This window comes from Macaca fascicularis, chromosome 19, assembly GCF_037993035.2.
Source record: "Macaca fascicularis isolate 582-1 chromosome 19, T2T-MFA8v1.1".
Classification (NCBI taxonomy): domain Eukaryota; kingdom Metazoa; phylum Chordata; class Mammalia; order Primates; family Cercopithecidae; genus Macaca; species Macaca fascicularis.
The window spans coordinates 58880814-58898409 of NC_088393.1; the positions used below are offsets into that span (position 1 = coordinate 58880814).

General features: G+C 46.0%; 1 protein-coding gene across 6 annotated transcripts; it reads right to left on the bottom strand.

Moving 5' to 3' along the window:
• Window positions 1-11823: 11823 nt before the first annotated feature.
• KLK8 (kallikrein related peptidase 8) lies at window positions 11824-17392 on the bottom strand. Of its 6 annotated transcripts, none has more exons than XM_045379636.3 (7): window positions 17297-17392; window positions 16866-16943; window positions 16189-16348; window positions 15760-16022; window positions 14737-14886; window positions 13539-13672; window positions 11824-12027 (listed from the first exon to the last, which is right to left on the bottom strand). In XM_045379636.3, the coding sequence occupies exons 2-7, from the start codon at window positions 16933-16935 to the stop codon at window positions 11872-11874; spliced, it is 933 nt and encodes a 310-aa protein (XP_045235571.2). In that variant the 5' UTR covers window positions 16936-16943; window positions 17297-17392; the 3' UTR covers window positions 11824-11871. The 6 variants fall into 6 exon arrangements, with proteins under 6 accessions (XP_045235571.2, XP_045235574.2, XP_045235573.2 ...); XM_045379639.3 differs by having other exon boundaries at window positions 16866-16987; XM_045379638.3 differs by having other exon boundaries at window positions 16866-17001.
• Window positions 17393-17596: the final 204 nt, after the last annotated feature.

Sequence of the window (17596 nt, forward strand, 5' to 3'; positions counted from 1 at the left end):
CAGATGTTTTGTATATTTAGTAGAGACAGGGTTTCACCATGTTGGCCAGGATGGTCTCGATCTCCCAACCTCATGATCCGCCCACCTCGGCCCCCCAAAGGGCTGGGATTACAGGCATGAGCCACTGCGCCCAGCTTCTGGGGTTGTTTTCTTGCCCTCACCCCCTCTCAGGGGTGGCCTAGACCCTGCATCCTAATTCTGGCCTGCCTGTGGGAACTTGTCCAAGCTGATCCCAGTCGTGCCTGTAAGCCTGAACCCATTCCCAACTCTAATAGAAAGGTGTAAGTTAAAAACAACGCTTTCCCTAACTCTACCCCACTAATATTTGCCCTATTTAGGATCTATGTCCTCATGGTCATTTTAATCATGTTATACATAGATTTCTTTGTATATTATTTATTTATAACAAAAATGTCTGTACTAAACATTATCTAATAGAACCTTTTCTTAGGGCTTCATTTATGAATTTATTAAGCAAATATTTATTTTTCTTTTTTTTAACTTTTAAGTTCGGGGGTACATGGGCAGGATGTGCCGGTTTGTTGCCTAGGTAAATATGCATCATGGGGGTTTGTTACACAGATTATTTAATCACCCAGGTATTAAGCCTAGTACCCATTAGTTATTTTTTTCTGATGCTCTCCTTCCTCCCACCCTCCACCCTCTCATAGGCCCCAGTGTGTATACCCAAAGGAGTATAAATCATCCTGTTTAAAAACACATGCACATATATGTTCATTGTAGCACTATTCACAATAGCGAAGACATAGAATCAACCTAAATGTTCATCAGTAATAAACTGGATTAAGAAAATGTGGTACATATACACCATGGAATACTATGTAGCCATAAAAAAGAACAAGATCATGTCCTTTGCAGGGACATGGATGGAGCTGGAGGCCATTACCCTTACAAACCAATGCAGGAACAGAAAACCAAATATGGCAACTTGCTACTTACAAGTGGGAGCTAAATGATGAGACTACATGGACACATGGAGGAGAAGAACCTTTCTTCTATTTATTTATTTATTTTTATTTTTTATTTATTTATTTTTTTTGAGACGGAGTCTCGCTCTGTCGCCCAGGTTGGAGTGCAGTGGCGCGATCTCGGCTCACTGCAAGCTCCGCCTCCTGGGTTCACGCCATTCTCCTGCCTCAGCCTCCTGAGTAGCTGGGACTACAGGCGCCCGCCACCGCGCCCGGCTAATTTTTTGTATTTTTAGTAGAGACGGGGTTTCACCGTGGCCTCGATCTCCTGACCTTGTGATCTACCCGCCTCGGCCTCCCAAAGTGCTGGAATTACAGGTGTGAGCCACCGCGCCCGGCCCTTTTTTTTTTTTTTTAAGATGGAATATGGCTCTGTCACCCAGGCTGGAGTGCAATGGCATGATCTTGGCTCACTGCAACCTCCGCTTCCCGGGTTCAAGTGATTCTCCTGCCTCAGTGTCCTGAGTAGCTGGGATTACAGGTGTGCACCACTATGCCCAACTAATTTTTGTATTTTTAGTAGAGATGGGATTTCACCATGTTGGTCAGGCTGCTCTCCAACTCCTAACCTCAGGTAATCCACCGGCCTCGGCCTCCCAAAGTGCTGGGATTACAGGCCTGAGCCACCGCGCCCAGCCGAGGATTTTTGCTAAATGAGTAGATTATAGCTGCTCTTGCCACAGGGGAGAAAAATGGGTAACTATGTGAGATGATGGATATGTTAATTTGTTCAGCTATAGTAATCATTGTACTATGTATATACATCACATTCAATCATATTGTACACTTTAAATATACGCAATAACATTTATTTTTTAAAAAGAGGAAAACTTTTCCCTCTTAGTACATTTAGATTGCTTTTTCTTCCTTTATAATGGTTATGTAATATTCCATACTATGCTTGTATCATGGTGCATGTCATCTGCCTCAAATTGAAATACACTTGGATAGTTTTAATTATAATAATGCGGAGATGAACTTCTTTGTACATTCATCTTCGTTCATTGTATTCATTCAAACAACATCCATTGAGCATCTACTCTGTGCCAGAAACTATTCAGGCTCTCAGAGACACAGCAGTGATAAAACAGATAGAAAATATTCCTGTCTTCATAGAGGCTCTTGTTTTGGACTGTCAGGTCAGTACAAAAATAAGCATATAAAATGTAGAGTTTGTTAGGTGGTTGTACGTGCTATGAGGGAAAATCTAAGCAAGGAAGAGGGTTGGGGAGTTACTGACTCCCTCTACCCTCAAGGATTCCTGAGGTTATGATATCGGGAAGGTTGGTTGGAAAGACCCCATGGGAAGGTGATATTTGAGCAAAATTTTGAAGGAGATGGTGGAGGGATCCAGGTGGCTGCTTGAAGGTAGTGAGTTCCAGGCAAAGCGAGCAGGCCAGTGTGTTAGCCAGGGAGCATGTCTGAAGTGCCCCAGCAGACAAACCACTGCGACCAGAACAGAGTGACCAAAGGAGATGGGGGCAGGTGATGAGGCCAGAATAATAACAGGACTCTGATGACATGGGGTCTGAAAGGTCTTTGGCTTTTATTTTGAGTAAGACAGGAACCATTGTTGGACACACTCCTAAAGTTAGAATTGACCTCAACCTCTAAATTAGATCCCCAAAATGGGATTTATTCCTCTACCCCGGACCTAAACCTTATCTCAATCCTGACCCCTAACTCAAATCTTTTTTTTTTTTTTTTTTTTTTTTTTTGTCTTTTGAGATGGAGTTTTGGTCTTATTGCCCAGGCTGGAGTGCAATGGCGCGATCTCGGCTTACTGCAACCTCCGCCTCCCAGGTTCAAGCAATTCTCCTGACTCAGCCTCCCGAGTAGCTGGGATTACAGGCATGTACCACCACACTCGGCTAATTTTTTTTTTCTTTTCTTTTAGTAGAGATGGAGTTTCTCCATGTTGGTCAGGCTGGTCTGGAACTCCCGACCTCAGGCGATCCGCCCACCTCGGCCTCCCAAAGTGCTGGGATTATAGGTGTGAGCCACCGCGCCTGGCACCCCAACTCAATTCTACATTTGACCCATAATAGTAGACATTTTTGTTGTGTACCCAAGCATTCACTCCTTCTGTCTTTCTATCAGAGGCTCCATTTTGTTTGGATAATACTTTATCCTCATCAGGACTATAAGCCTCAATGAACCAAGCATCAAAGCCGTATTTTGTTTGCTTGATTAGTTTGCAAATGGACATGTGCTGCTCTTCTGGCCAATGAGGAGGAGGGGAAGACCACTGGGGCACTTCTGGGAAAGACTTTCTCATTTTCAAAAAGAGGCACTGAAAGGGGTCTTTTTTCTTCTGCTAGATGGTGTCTTTTCTGGATGCAAATTCTGGACTGTGCCAGCACTCCAGGGACCACAGAGGGAAGTGACCAGAGGACCAAGTCAAAACACTGCAGGTAGCCCACCAGAGAGGTGAGGATCAGCTGGGTCTTTGATGAAGTCACTGAGCTGGTGAATTAACCAACGATGGAGCCTCTTCATGTCAAAACTTTTTCAGATTCCCTTTCTTGGTTAGAGTTGCTTGGTCCTTGTAGCCAAAATCATCTTTGTAAGACCTCAATGTTGAATCAGAATCTTGACTCAGATCCCAAATCTGATTCCAAGCCATAAATCCACATCCAATTCTAACTACTTGATTCCATATCTTGAAGTCACATAAATCAACAAACTCAACCATGCCTCCAGTCTTAGCTCTCTTCCCAGCCCTCATCCCCGTGTCCCATTTCAGCCCATATCCCATCTTGGCCATTGTTAATGTGAAGATGGCCAATTTAATTTTTAGATTAATAGTCTTTTTAAAAAAAATTAGTAATTTTGATCATATACCTGACTACCTCTTATCTAAATTTATTTTTTTCTTAGTTTTTCTTCTATACTGTGCATTTCTTGTTTTTTTTTTTTAATGAAAAGTTGTTGATTGTTTGTGCAATATTTTAACACTAATCCTTTATATATTTAACAAATATGTATTGGGTAGTAGCTATCTACCAATGAGGATATAATGGCGTACAAATCTAGATAGGGTCTCTTCCCTCAAGGAGTTGATAGTCTCATATAAAAGACAGTCAAATAATTCATAAACAAGTGTAAAATTACAACAACAAGGCATGCTCTGAAAGAAAGGTGCAAGGTATTACGAAGGCACTTCCAGAGAGTTTTGACCCAGGAATTGACTATGAGCTGAGATTTGAAAGAATAGTAAACTAGAAGAAATCTTCTAGTAACTAGAAGTAGACTAGAATAAATTTTCTAGTAACTAGAAATAGTAAACTAGAAGAAAATTTCTCCTGGTAACCAGAAGGAAATGGGAGGAGAATGGGGAGTGTGTTGTGTAGAGAAAACGACATGTGCAAAGGCCCAAGATAGAAGGCATTATGGCTGGAGCTCAGAGGCCAGAGCTTAACTGGGACCACATAATGACAAGCTCTGTATGTCATTGTGAGTCTTGCTTTATCCTATGGATAATGAAGAACCATTTGAACCTTAGTCAGGGAAATAAAATAACAAGATTTGTATTTTCAAAACATCAACCTGGCGGCTGTGTGAAATTTGGCTTTGGGTGGGATGTGAAGATACTGGGCAACCATAGGGGGAAGTCATTGTTGTTGTCTAGACGAGGGAAGATGGTGACTTGGATACAGGTGGTTGAAAGGTGGAGACAATGTTAAGTACATGGATTCAAAATGCACTTAGGAGACAGAACCAACAGGCCTTGGTGATAGACAGAACGAGGGTTGTGTTGAGGTAGTGGGAGATGTTAAGATTTCAAAGTCTCTTGCTGGATGGACAGTGACGCCATTCATTGAGGAGACATGGGAGATAGGATCAAATGGTTCTGAAATGGTAAGAATAGACCTCAGACCCTGACTTCAAGCAGAACTCTAACTCCAACCTTTACTTTGACACAACTCCGAACACGTATTTTGACATAAGCCCCAGTCTGTTTGTTTGTTTGTTTCAATAGCTTTTGGGGTATGAGTGGCTTTTGGTTACATAGATGTATAGCGGTGAAGTCTGAGATTTTAGTGCATCCATCACCCAAGTAGTGTACATTGTACCCAATGTTTATAGTGTTTTATCCCTTATTCTCTTCATACCCTCCCCCTTCTGAGTCTCCAATGTCCATTATACCACCTGGTATGCCTTTGTGTACCCACTGCTTAGCTCCCACTTATACGTGAGAATGTAAGGCATTTGGTTTTCCATTCCTGAGTTACTTCACTTAGAATAATGGCCTCCAACTCCATCCAAGTTGCTTCAAAAGACATTATTTGATTCTTTTTATGGTTGAGTAGTATTCCATGGTGCATACACATCACATTTTCTTTATCCACTCATCAGCTGATGGGCACTTAGTTTAGTTCCATATCTTTGCAATTGTGAATTGTGCTGTGATAAACATATATGTGTATGTGTCTTTGATATAGTGACTTCTTTTCCTTTGGGTAGGTACCCAGTAGTGGGATTTCTGGATTGAATTGTAGATCTACTTTTAGTTCTTTAAGAAATAGCCATACTGTTTTCCATAGAGGTTGTACTACTTTACATTCCCGCCAGCAGTGTAGAAGCATTTCCTTTTCATCACATCCATGCCAACATCTATTGTTTTTTTGACTTTTTAGTAAGCTCCAGTCTTAACCCCAAACCTTAATCTGTACCCAATCCTGAACCTCAAATTCTGCTTTATCCTTGATCAACTCCGATTTGTATCTCAACCAATAACCTAAACCTTGACTGAGTTCTTGACTGCAAATATCAACTCAGGCTAGGATCCAGACCTCAACCAACCTTAACCCTCCTGACCTGAATCCTGAAACTTTAGCCACAAGCCAAATTCAACCGTGACCTGAGCAGTGAATGTCACCATAGCCTGAGTATCAAACCTGCCCCAGGATAATCCAGACACTAGTCTCCATTCCCATCATATTCTAGGAAGCCCACATTCATATCCTCCCCCATGAACCCATCCCCTCACATCTAACACCAGTTCTAACACTCTCACCCCGGTCCCACCCCTATTCTCATCCTTAATCCAATTGCTACCTAACATCCCATTCTCATTTCCATCCCCAATTCTTTTCCCAATTCTGTTTTTATTTCTCCAGCTCCCCACATAACTTTGACCCTTCATTTTGCAAACACTCTAAAATAAAGTCTGCCAACCTTGCTAACATTGATGCTATAATACCCAACTCAAGCCGAGTCCCAAAATCTTCTGACACATTTACTCTCATCAAATCCAAAATTAGATCCCAGAACTTGGACATCTAGCCCTGCCCATTCCATAGCAGGACTCTGATCGTGAAGGGTGTCAACATTCCTGACCTGGACCCCCAAATCAAGGAGAAGCAGACTGCAGCCCAGTTGACCACACAGCTCCATGACTCAGCAATCTGTATCTTTCCGGCTTCTCAAAGAGAGAAATGGTAGCAAGACTTCTAGTGTATTATCTACTGCCTGCATCTTCATCCTTAGATTCTCTACTCCCTCAGTCCTCTGCCTCCTCAGCACCTGTTAGAAAGAGGAAGGAGCCGGGCTACTCTAGAGCCCTGCTATTCACTCCTAAGTCACCAAAACGTCTATCCTCTGCTTTTCATCATCTATCATTCTGTAAATTATATTCCTAATTATTTAACCTGATTTTGTTGCCAAACACTGGTCATCACAAGCAGAGGAAATGTGTGTGGGGTTCTTTTTTTTTTTTTTTTCCCAGCACCCCGCCCTGACCGGAGAACATAGGAGGTACTTAAATAAATACTAGTCTGCAAACCTCTGGCATCTACAGGTCCACAGGCCTTAGATTCAGTCCCGCCTTGATCCCTGAGCCATTCCACCATGCGGTGTGACAGAAAGAACTAGAAAGAACTTGGACCTTCAACCCAAATTTGAATCCTGGTTGCCCACCCTGTGACTTCGGGTAAGTGACTTCATTTTTCTGAGTCTGGCTTTGCCCCTCTCCAAAGTGGAAGAGAGCAAAACCTATTTATCGAGGCAAATGGGAGGATTAAATAAAATTATGAATGGGAAATTGATGGGCACGCAACAGGTACTGAATTAACAAGAGTTCCCTCAGCCCATCACCCATGGAATGAAGAAGCAGCTCCCATTTTTATTTTCCCCCTATATTTAGTGTGGTGTGTCAGGTGCTTCGTAGACCTCGTCTGTTTTCCTCACATCGGTCCAGGTGAGGATTGTTATCTCCATTTCACTTTTATTTTTTGCCCCTTGCCCCATCATCCCTATGTTATAGATGAGAAAATGGAGATTTTAAAAAAGGCTAGATCACTTGAGCAAAGTCACAGAGCTAAGGAGTCAGAAGTGTCAGAATTCAGCCAGGTGCGGTGGCTCAAGCCTGTAATCCCAACACTTTGGAAGGCCGAGGTGGGTGGATCACTTGAGATCAGGAGTTCGAGACCAGCCTGGCCAACATGGTGAAATCCTGTCTCTACTAAAAATACAAAAAATTAGCCAGATGTGGTGGCACGTGCCTATACTCCCAGCTACTCAGGAGGCTGAGACAGGAGAATCACTTGAGCCCAGGAAGCAGAGGTTGCAGTAAGCCGAGATTGCACCACTGCACTCCAGCCTGGGTGACAGGGCAAGACTCCATCTCAGGAAAAAAAAAAAAAAAAAAAGGAAAGTCAGAATTTCACCATTGGGATTCAAAGGCCCGTGGTATCACTACTGCACAAATCCATACTCTGAGAAGGAAATTTCCCTGTTACATCCACATGTACCCTCTGAGTCTCATTTGGTTCAAAACAGACTTGGATCACCCTTGGTCTATTAATGATGCATACCCCCATGTCAGAGAGAGGCCCAAATCCAGGCCCCCTGTGCCCTTTGCATTCAGTCTCAGCACCTGTTGCTAAGTCTCACCCAGACACCCAGCCCTGTATCTCTGTCGCCCTCAGACCTATGTCCTGAGCCTTTGTTAAATGACTCATCTTCCAGCTCATGATCACACCTGAGAACTAGCATCTGACAATCTTGCCAGCTGTGCCCTTCCCTGAGGGATTCTGAACACTGTGACCCTCGTACCTCCTGACTCAGCCCATGGGTTCTGATGGCCCATTGTTTCATACTTCGCGGATTCTCTTCCTCCTTTTGTCTTCTTTCTTTCTTTCTTTTCTTTCTTTCTTTCTTTCTTTCTTTCTTTCTTTCTTTCTTTCTTTCTTTCTTTCTTTCTTTCTTTTTTTTGTTGTTGTTGTTGTTGCTCACTGCAACCTCCGCCTCCCGGCAGAACCCCATTTCTTTTGGGGGAGATGCCGCCTTATTTCTTATAGTCGCGGTGAAACTGTCAATTATAGTTCTCCAACTCCACCCACCCCTGAGGTGGAGAAATGACACAGGCCAAGCCAACAAGACTAGTGTTTTCTCTCTGGCAACAATGACAGATTCAAGGGGTTGGCCCAGTTCAAATTGGACCAATTAGAGTTCCTCCCTGGGATTAATATCAAGATGCCAAGAGAAAGGAGATTGTTTCTGTTAGTAGCTGCTATGTTCCCTCCATGCCCCTCCTTAGTACCTAAGATTGAATAAATCAATCACCAAGTCTTTTCAGGCTTATATTCCATTGGAGACATTAAAGTTCTCCTTGACCAGCCTGGGCAACATGGTAGAGTCCTAGCTCTACCGAAAAAAAAAAAAACAACAACAATAGCTGGGCGTGGTGGCACATGCCTGTGGTCCCAGCTACTCAGGAGGCTGAGATGGGAGGATGGCTGAAACCCAGGAGGTAGAAACTGCCTTAAGCATTGTTTGTGCAATGCTCACTGTACTCTAACCTGGGCAACAGAGTAAGACCTTGTCTCAAAATAGAAAAAAATCTCCTGGGCATTGGATGATACTAAGAAAGTATCAACTGTGTAAGGTGTGATAATGTAAGCTGGTTATGTTTAAAACAAATCTCTTTTGGAACAAGGATTCGCAAATTTTTAAAATAAAGGGCCACACAGTAAATTCTTTAGCCTATGTGGACTAAGAGAGAAAAATGGAAGCTACTATGTAGATATTTAATAGCAAGAGAGAAAAAAAATTCACAATTTTTAATTGATGAAATTCAAAATGTAGTAATGATAATTTAGTACAAATTTTTTTGTTACTATTCCTTATCAAGCTCATGCCTGTAATCCCAGCACTTTGGGAGGCCGAGGTGGATGGATCATCTGAGGTCGGGAGTTCAAGATCAGCCTGACCAACTAGAGAAACCCTGTCTCTACTAAAAATACAAAAAATTTTAGCTGGGCGTGATGGTGCATGCTTGTAATCCCAGCTACTCAGGAGGTTGAGGCAGGAGAATTGCTTGAGTCCAGGAGGCAGAGGTTGAGGTGAGCTGAGATCACGCCATTGCACTCTAGCCTGGGCAACAAGAGCGAAACTCCATCTCAAAAAATAAAAAAAAAGTATTTTTAGAGCAGGGAAATTGGTCCAACAGCTGTAATTTGCCATCCCCTGTATTAAAAATGCATACTAAAATATTTAAGAATGAGATGATGTGATGACTGAGATTTGCTTCAAAATATTCTGGCATTAGGGAAGTGTGTGGTGGGAGTATAGGTGAAACAAGAATTGGTTTTGCATTAACTTTTTTTTTTCTTTTTTCTTTTTTTGTTGAGACAGGGTCTCACTCCATTACCCAAGCTGGAGTGCAGTGGTACAATCATAGCTCATTGCAGTCTCAACCTCTCAGGCTCAAGTGATCCTCCCACCTCAGCCTCCTGAGTAGCTGGGGCCACAGATGCATGCCACCATGCACGGCTAATTTTTTAATCTTTTGTAGAGACCAGAGCCTCCCTATGTTGCCCAGGCTGGTCTTGAACTCCTGGGCTCAAGCAATCCTCGTGCCTCGGCCTTTCAAAGTGCTGGGGTTGCAGGAGCCACTGCACCAGACCTTGCATTCATTATCGAAGCTGGATGGTGGTATATGAAGATACATTATGTTATTCTATTTTACATATGTTTGAAATTTTCCACAATAAAAATTATAAAACAATTCTTTGAGTGGAGATGTCCACCCAGAAATGCATCCCTGGCATCAGAAGTTTAATGCCATGCTTGAAAGGCTTCCTCAGAATTTCTGGTATGGGGGAACTGTCATAAAACATCAGGAAGATTGATGAATGCAAGGTATCTCACACACCCAGGCCCCTTGTGGGGCACTGCCTTCTCATAGCACTAAGTGGCCATGTTTCATAGCACATGACTCCAAGTAGCCACTGATTGGCTAAGATTTGGTCACCTGACTGGGATGCGATCAAATGATTGGCCATTCAGTGACCAATGATATGGCTGAAGAAGAAAAGGTGAGCAAGACGGATCATATTCTCTTTCCTGAGACTATTATCTGAGAGATCCTAGTGAAAGAGGAGGCGGGGTTTGACTCTGGACTAGACTGAAGACTGCTGGAACAGGGAAAAGGCACCAAAAGCACCTCTCCATAAGATGTGCCCACCAGCACCATGACAGTTTACCATTGCCATGACAACACTCAGAATTTACCAGCCCTTTTCTAGAAATTTCTGAATAACCCAACCCTTAAATTGCATGTAATTGAAAATGGGACTAAATATGACTACAGAACTGGCCCTGAGCTGCTACTTTGTGCTCAATGCCTATGGGGTAGCCCTGCTCTGCAAGGAGCAGTGCCTCTGCTACTTTTGGGCAGTGCTCCAGTTTTGGGCTCACCTGACCTGCACCACTAGGAGAGTGACTATTTATATCCTTGTAATAACTACCTCCTTCACACTCATCTTTCCCTAAAACAAGTTATGTTAAGCCTTTGCTTTAATGAAAACTTCCCAAAATGCCCTTTCAGTTTGCACACACCACTCATTTCCTTCTACCACAGCAGACACCACCAGATGGATCTAGGCTGTGAGAAAGAGTTCTATCTGGACTTTTGGGAGCTCTCAAGATTTTTGACCCGAGTGGTGGTTTCATGGTTGTTCATTTGTGAATATTTAAGCTCTTCATATATTTTCTGCACTCTTTTCTATGCATATCTCACAATTTTTTCTCTTTCCTTTTTTGTTATTATTATTTTTTAAATAAAATAGAGGTGAGATCTTACATTGTTGCCCAGGCTGGTCTTGAACTCCTGGGCTCAAGTGATCCTCCCACTTCAGCCTGTGAAAGTACTGGGATTACAAGCATGAGCCACCATAGCCGGCACTATTATTATTATTATTATTATTATTACTATTATTTTGAGACCGAGTCTCGCTCTTGTCACCCAGTCTGGGGTACAATGGCACAATCCCCGGCCCACTGCAACCTCTGCCTCCTGGGTTCAAGCGATTCTTCTGCCTCAGCCTCCTGAGTTAGCTGGGTTTACAGACGCCCACCACCAAACCTGGCTCATTTTTGTATTTTTAGTAGAGACGGGGTTTCGCCATGTTGACCAGGCTGGTCTTGATCTCCTAACCTCAGGTGATCCACCCGCCTTGGCCTCCCAAAGTGTTGGAATTACAGACTTGAGCCACCGTGCCTGGCCAATTAGTTTTTTAAACGTGGAAAATTTTACCTCCAAAGCTTTCGAACACTTTGCTCAGGAAAACTAAACACAAACTCTTTCAAAACTGTCTTTCACATACCAACCCACTGAATGTTTGAAAACCTGTGTGTTTTCTCCCGTGAAATAAAGCTCTTACCCAAGTTCTTCCAGGAAAATGAGGGATCACTTTAGGCAGTGGTGATGGCCAAAGTGACCATGAGAACTTGGTCTCTGCAGATCCCCACCTAGCCTGCCAGCAGGAACAACCCTGGATCCCCATCCAGCCCTCCCCGCAGGGCCAAAACACAGACAGGCGAGGAACCAGAGATGGCTGGTTTTATTAAGGGAGATCTAGTGCTTATCCCAGAATCAGCCCTTGCTGCCTATGGTCTTCTTGATCCAGTCCAGGTAGCGGCAGATGTTAGTATAGACACCAGGTCTGTCGGACCTCCCACAGGGGTCTGAGCCCCAGGATGTGATGCCCTGGAGTGCACCATTACACACCAGGGGGCCTCCAGAATCGCCCTAGACAGGGAGAATGAGAACAGGGTTGCATCTGAGATGTCCACAACATCCCTTTTCCTGCTGTGCCAGCGTTTTACCAATTCTTTAACATGACTGGTCCCCTGTAGCCAATGGGGGTAAAAGCATTGTCCCCTGAGACCAGTCAGGACAGGGCTTGGGAATTCCATGTACAGACAGACGTGGTGTCTAAGGGTAGTGGTCAAAACACTGACAGAAGAGGGGAAAGAATGAAATCCCAACCAGGCTTGGTGGCTCACCCCGGCAATCCCAGCATTTTGGGAGGCCGAGGCAGGCGGATCACTTGAAATCAAGAGTTCCAGACCAGCCTGGCCAACATGGTGAAACCCTGTCTCTACTAAAAATACAAAAATCAGCTGGGCGTGGTGGTGCACGCCTGTAATCACAGCTACTCGGGAGGCTGAGGTGGGAGAATTGCTTGAACCCGGGAGGCAGAGGCTGCAGTGAGCCAAGATTGTGCCACTGCACTCCAGCTTGGGGGAACAGAGCGAGACCCTGTCTCAAAAAAAAAAAAAAAAAAAAAAAGTTCTCGAGGGTCCAATCCAGGGAGAAGACGGTAGGGATTACATGTAGAGGACTGAGCTTAAGTTTCCTCCATTCCTGGTCAATAGTGAAGGCATCATTGATTGCAGTTGCCAAACACAGGAGAAAGGATCAAGATTCTTGTGAACACACACACACCCCCCCCCCCCATATCCCCAAGGGACAATGGCTGAGATCTTTGTGGAAGACACCGTTTCTATAGAACAATCCAGAGAGACTAGCTTTCATGGCAGTATCGCTGATGGAAATGACTCCATTGTTGGCCCATGGGGAAGAAAGCATTGTCTTTAGGGACCAATCATTGGCAAAGGCGGTGGGGCTTCCAGGAAGGGGACAAAGCCAGGGGTAAGTGCTAGGAACAGCGAAGTTGCGGTTAGAAGAGAGAGTTATAGCTATAATCAGTCCCAAGAGGAAGGGATGGGAGCTCATTGAGGAGGCACTGAAGTCAATGGCACCATTTCCCCCAGCCAACTGGGAAGACACCATTGTCTCGCAAGGAACCAATCACAGAAGGGAACCAGCCTTGGGATTCTAGCCCGGTCTCAAAGAAAAGTGGCTGATCACCTGGCCAGTGGTAAAGTCGGCACAAATTCTATGATGTAATGCTGGGAACGAGAGCAGGGAACTCGCCTAACCTCTAGCCTCAGACTCTCTCCTTCCTGGACATCTACCCCACCCTCTATAGCCCCCAACTCTGCACCCTGTCCTGTAGGTAAAGGTTCGAAAGAAAACAGAAGCAATTAAATGCTCCTAACCCCTATGCGGTGTGACTTTCAGAGAAAGTTTGGCCTTCTCTGAACCTGGCTCCCACTCCATAGAGATAGGGGCGACCACTCCGGGTGCTAAGTCTTTGGGGTCACTCCCCTTACCACCCCCACCCCCATCCAAGCCTTGAACCTCTAGAGGGCAATGAGGGATGAGTGAGGAGGAAGATCTCAGAAATCGCTCACCTGGCACGTGTCAGCCCCTTTGCTGCTGCCTGCACAGACCATGCCATCTGTAATCTGCCCTGGGTAGGCATCCTCACACTTCTTCTGGGGAAAGATTTTTACTTCTGCACAGTTGAGAGTGTCAGGAAAATTCTCTGAGGGGGAAGAGGTTGTAAGATTCCCTGAGAGAGCAGCCATTTGCCTTCATCCCTGTCTGGATCGAACCCCTTTCTTTCCAGGATGTAATGGGGGAGTTTTCCAGCTGCCTGGGGGAATTTTCTGACACTCTGCACAGGGGACCTCACTTCTCACCACATGAAACAAAGCTGTACTCGCTGCTATTGGGCTTTCTCCATCTAAAGAGGAGCCCTCAGATCTCACATGTTTTTTCTTGCCCTGAGCCAATTTCAAATCAAGGGGCAGGGGGGTTACTTGGAGGTGCCCCTTTATGACACCTCTGAGCCTCTCTTTCCAGTCTTCCTGCCGTCAGACAGCCAGGTCCTCAATCTGTGCTAAATTCTGCTCCTTCCAAATGTCACCTCCTCCTGGAAGCCTTCCCTGATCACTCGAATTAAAAAATACCATCCCTGCATTACTCCCTATCTTTTTACGCTCCACAATATTTCCTTACAGCACTTAACTCTAATATTTTATTTTATGTGTATTTGCTTATTGTCTGTTTCTCCTACCTAGCTTGCAACTCCATAACGACAAGAACTTTGTACAGTTTGCTCATGGCTGTGTATCCAGTGCTTGCAACAGCACCTGGGGCATAATAGGTGCTCAATAAACAAGAGTTGAATTAATGATTGAAAGTGGAATTGATCTTTTTTATTAACCTCTTTTGAGGAATAGACTTCTTCAAAGCCTCTCTGAGGGGGAAAAACTTCCATCTGGCATCTCTACGTGCCAAAAGCAATATGCTCATAATCTCATTTAATCCTCCCAACATCGCTTTGAAGGAGGGATGCATTCATTCATTTCATTATTTATTGATCCAGCCATCCATTCCACAAATATTTATTGAGCATCTACCATGTAGCAGGCTTTCTGAGCACTAGAACACAATGAAGAAAACTGATGGAACCTGAACCCTCACGTAGCTAAAAAAATCTATTGGTTAGTGATTCCCATTTTGCAGATGAGGAAAGTGAGGCTCAGAGATGGAAAGGAATTTGCCCAGGGAGAAGGGGCAGAGCGATAGTTTGAACTGATCTACTTGATTTGCGAGCATGTGTGTTTCTACAGCAGCAAACTGTCTCATCCGAAGCATTCAGAGCAGGAGCGAGGCAGGCAGGGACCCGAATGCCAATTTTGCCACTTCCTGGAGAAGTTCCTTGACTCTCTGAGCTGAGTCCCAATGTTTTCACTGTGAAGGAAGACGAGGGGCTGTCTGGATTCTGGAGTCCCAAAGGGACAGCTTCATTGGAGGTCCAGACTCTGGGGTCCAGAGTCAAGAGGGAGCTAGGACTGCTGGAGCCTGGGAGAAGAAGGGCCTAGACTCCTGGTTCTGAGGGAAGAGGGGACCAGGGCCCAGGTTTCCTGGGTTCAAGAAGGAGAAAAAGGCCGGGGGCAGTGGCTCATGCTTGTAATCCCAGCACTTTGGGAGGCCGAGGCAGACGGATCACTTGAGGTCAGGAGTTTGAGACCAACCTGGCCAACATGGCGAAACCCTATCTCTATAGCAAATACAAAAATTAGCTGGGCTTGGTGGCGAGTGCCTGTAATCCCAGCTACTTGGGAGGCTGAGGCACGAGAATCACTTGAACCCGGGAGGCGGAGATTGTAGTGAGCTGAGATCATGCCACTGCACTCCAGCCTGGGCAATTGAGTGAAACTGTCTCCCCCAGCAAAAAAAAAAAAAAAAAAAAGGAGGAGGGTCGGGGGGAAGGTGCTTAGGAGCCTCTTTTCCTGGGCCTCTGAGAAGTCCAAATATCCCAAGTGTGTTAAGATTATATAAAATCCTATACAACCAAAGGTCTCATAGGATAGCGCTCTCTGCCATAAAGGAGGCTTTTCTGGCCCTGCTTAGCAATCTGCTAGTTGGTCCTCTTTCTCTCACCACTCTTGTTAGTAGTCTAGTCTTCGAGGCTTCTAATATGACTCCTGCTTGTGAATCTCAACATCATGATCACTTTCCCTTCCTTGTCTCCCTCTGGGGGACCAAGATTTGCCAATAGCTTGGGGTCCACTGAGCCAACCAGATCCTCCTCTCCCTCCCATTAGTGGACAAGCCCACTACCTCGGGGACTGGTGACAGTGCCCCAGCCCGAGATGATGCACGTCTGGCCAGGCTGGGTGCAATGATCTGCCAGGCTGATGGGCTTCACTTTGGGCCCCAGGGATGCCTGGTCACGCAGCTGAAGAAGCATCAGGTCGTGGTTGTGGTCCTCCACATCGCTGCTGTTGTAGCAGGGGTGTGGGATGGACTGAACCACAGGTATTTCTTGCTCTGGGCCATCTTTTTTCTGTAGGCTGTGGTCTCCCAGGCGTACTGTGTATTTCCTGTAATGGCGGGAATAGTTTGGGACCCAGGCAGTGGTATTGAACCCAGTTCCCTCCTCCTTCAGACCCAGGAGTCCAGTCCTCAGCTCTCTTCTTCCTGAGTCGAAACCCCAGCCCCCTCTTTCCTTTTAGCCTCAGCCGACCTCGGGACCCGTCATCCACTCACGGTTTTTTACAGTGGGCAGCCGTAAGGATCCAGTTGCCACCTATAAGGACACCGCCACAGAGTAGTTGCTTGCCCTGGAACAAGGCTGCCTGCCAAGGCTGCGAATGGGGTCGGCACTCCTGACCCCCCAGCACCTTGTTCTCCTGTGCCCTGGAGTGTCCTGCAGCAGGAGGGAGAGGGTTGGATCGCCACCCTCTGGGGGCAGTGCCAGGGCTGGGAAGGCCACTGTGGGTTCAAATGGACACACAGCAAGTTCTCCGCGTACAACTTAGTGAGGGAGGTCCAGGCATCCACACACTGCCACACAGGCAGACTCATTTCAGTCCGTGTGTCATCATACAAGAGTCACACACCCCAGAATGCCCCCACATGCTTCCACTTGAGTCTACATGCCCCCTGTACTCCCATGTGAATCTATGCCCCCAAGCAAGCAGCCCCCTACAGTCTGTAGGTATTCAGACAATTTACAGCATCACCGAACCTCCTCCTACCTGCTGCTACCTGTTTCTTGCCTCTGTCCACCCTGAGGAAAGCCCACAGAGGCTCCTGCATCATATCATACTCTTCACATTTGTGCACACGCACCCACATAACCACCACGGCATTCCCACAGACTCCCCAGCACCACTGCTGCCTTCAGAGCCCTGCCCTCCGGAGGCCTCCGCAACCCTCCTCACCTGCCCAGGCTTCCCCCAGCAAGAGCAGGAACATCCACGTCTTGGCTGCACGAGGTCGGGGGCGTCCCATGGTGAGGTCTGGTAAATGGAGAGGGCGGGGCCGGTAGACAGGAAGGAGGAGCCTGAAATCCCAGTTCTGGATTTGGGGATGGGGAAGGGAGCGGAGAATATCTGGAGCTGTTCTGGGCTTCTCTGGAGGAAGGGGGAGGCTGGGGGACTGGATTCCCACATTCCAAGGGAGAAGGGAGTCCTGGATGTCTGGGTCTGAGGGAACAGGGAGCTGGGACTCCTAAATTTGGGAGAGGAGGAAGCCGGGGTCCAGACTGCTGGGTCTGGAGAGAGAAGGGCATCTGAGGCTCAGGTCCTGGAATCTGGAGAAGGAGGGTCCGGGGCCTGATGTCGGTGTCTGAGTACCTCTCTCTGCACCTCACCTTCCAGAATCCAGGGGCGGGGTCACCTACTGATTCGGACCCAGTGGAGGAGGCCCCAGTACTTCAGTTCTCGCTGCCTGGTACACGATTCTGGAGGCTTTTAGCTCGATTTTGGAGACTTTTAACTGGGAATCTCCGCCTCCTGCTCCTCCTCCTCCTGCACTAGAGCCTGGGGAGCTTCTGGGAACTGGAACACTGGGTGTGAGTGAGAAGGGGCGGAGGGGGCTGAATGTGAAATCTTGAGGGAGGAGGGGCTGGAATCTCAGACTTCTGAGGCTAGGGAGAGGAAGGAGTCGGTGC

What these genes read in the sequence shown, in the direction of transcription:
- KLK8 (XM_045379636.3), bottom strand. Translation starts at nt 16,935, where the DNA reads ATGGGACGCCCCCGACCTCGTGCAGCCAAGACGTGGATGTTCCTGCTC. An exon ending in GCTGGGGGAAGCCTGGGCAG is followed by an intron (nt 16,349 to 16,865) that starts GTGAGGAGGGTT and finishes CTCCTGCTGCAG; the next exon opens with GACACTCCAGGGCACAGGAG. An exon ending in GCTGCCCACTGTAAAAAACC is followed by an intron (nt 16,023 to 16,188) that starts GTGAGTGGATGA and finishes CCGCCATTACAG; the next exon opens with GAAATACACAGTACGCCTGG.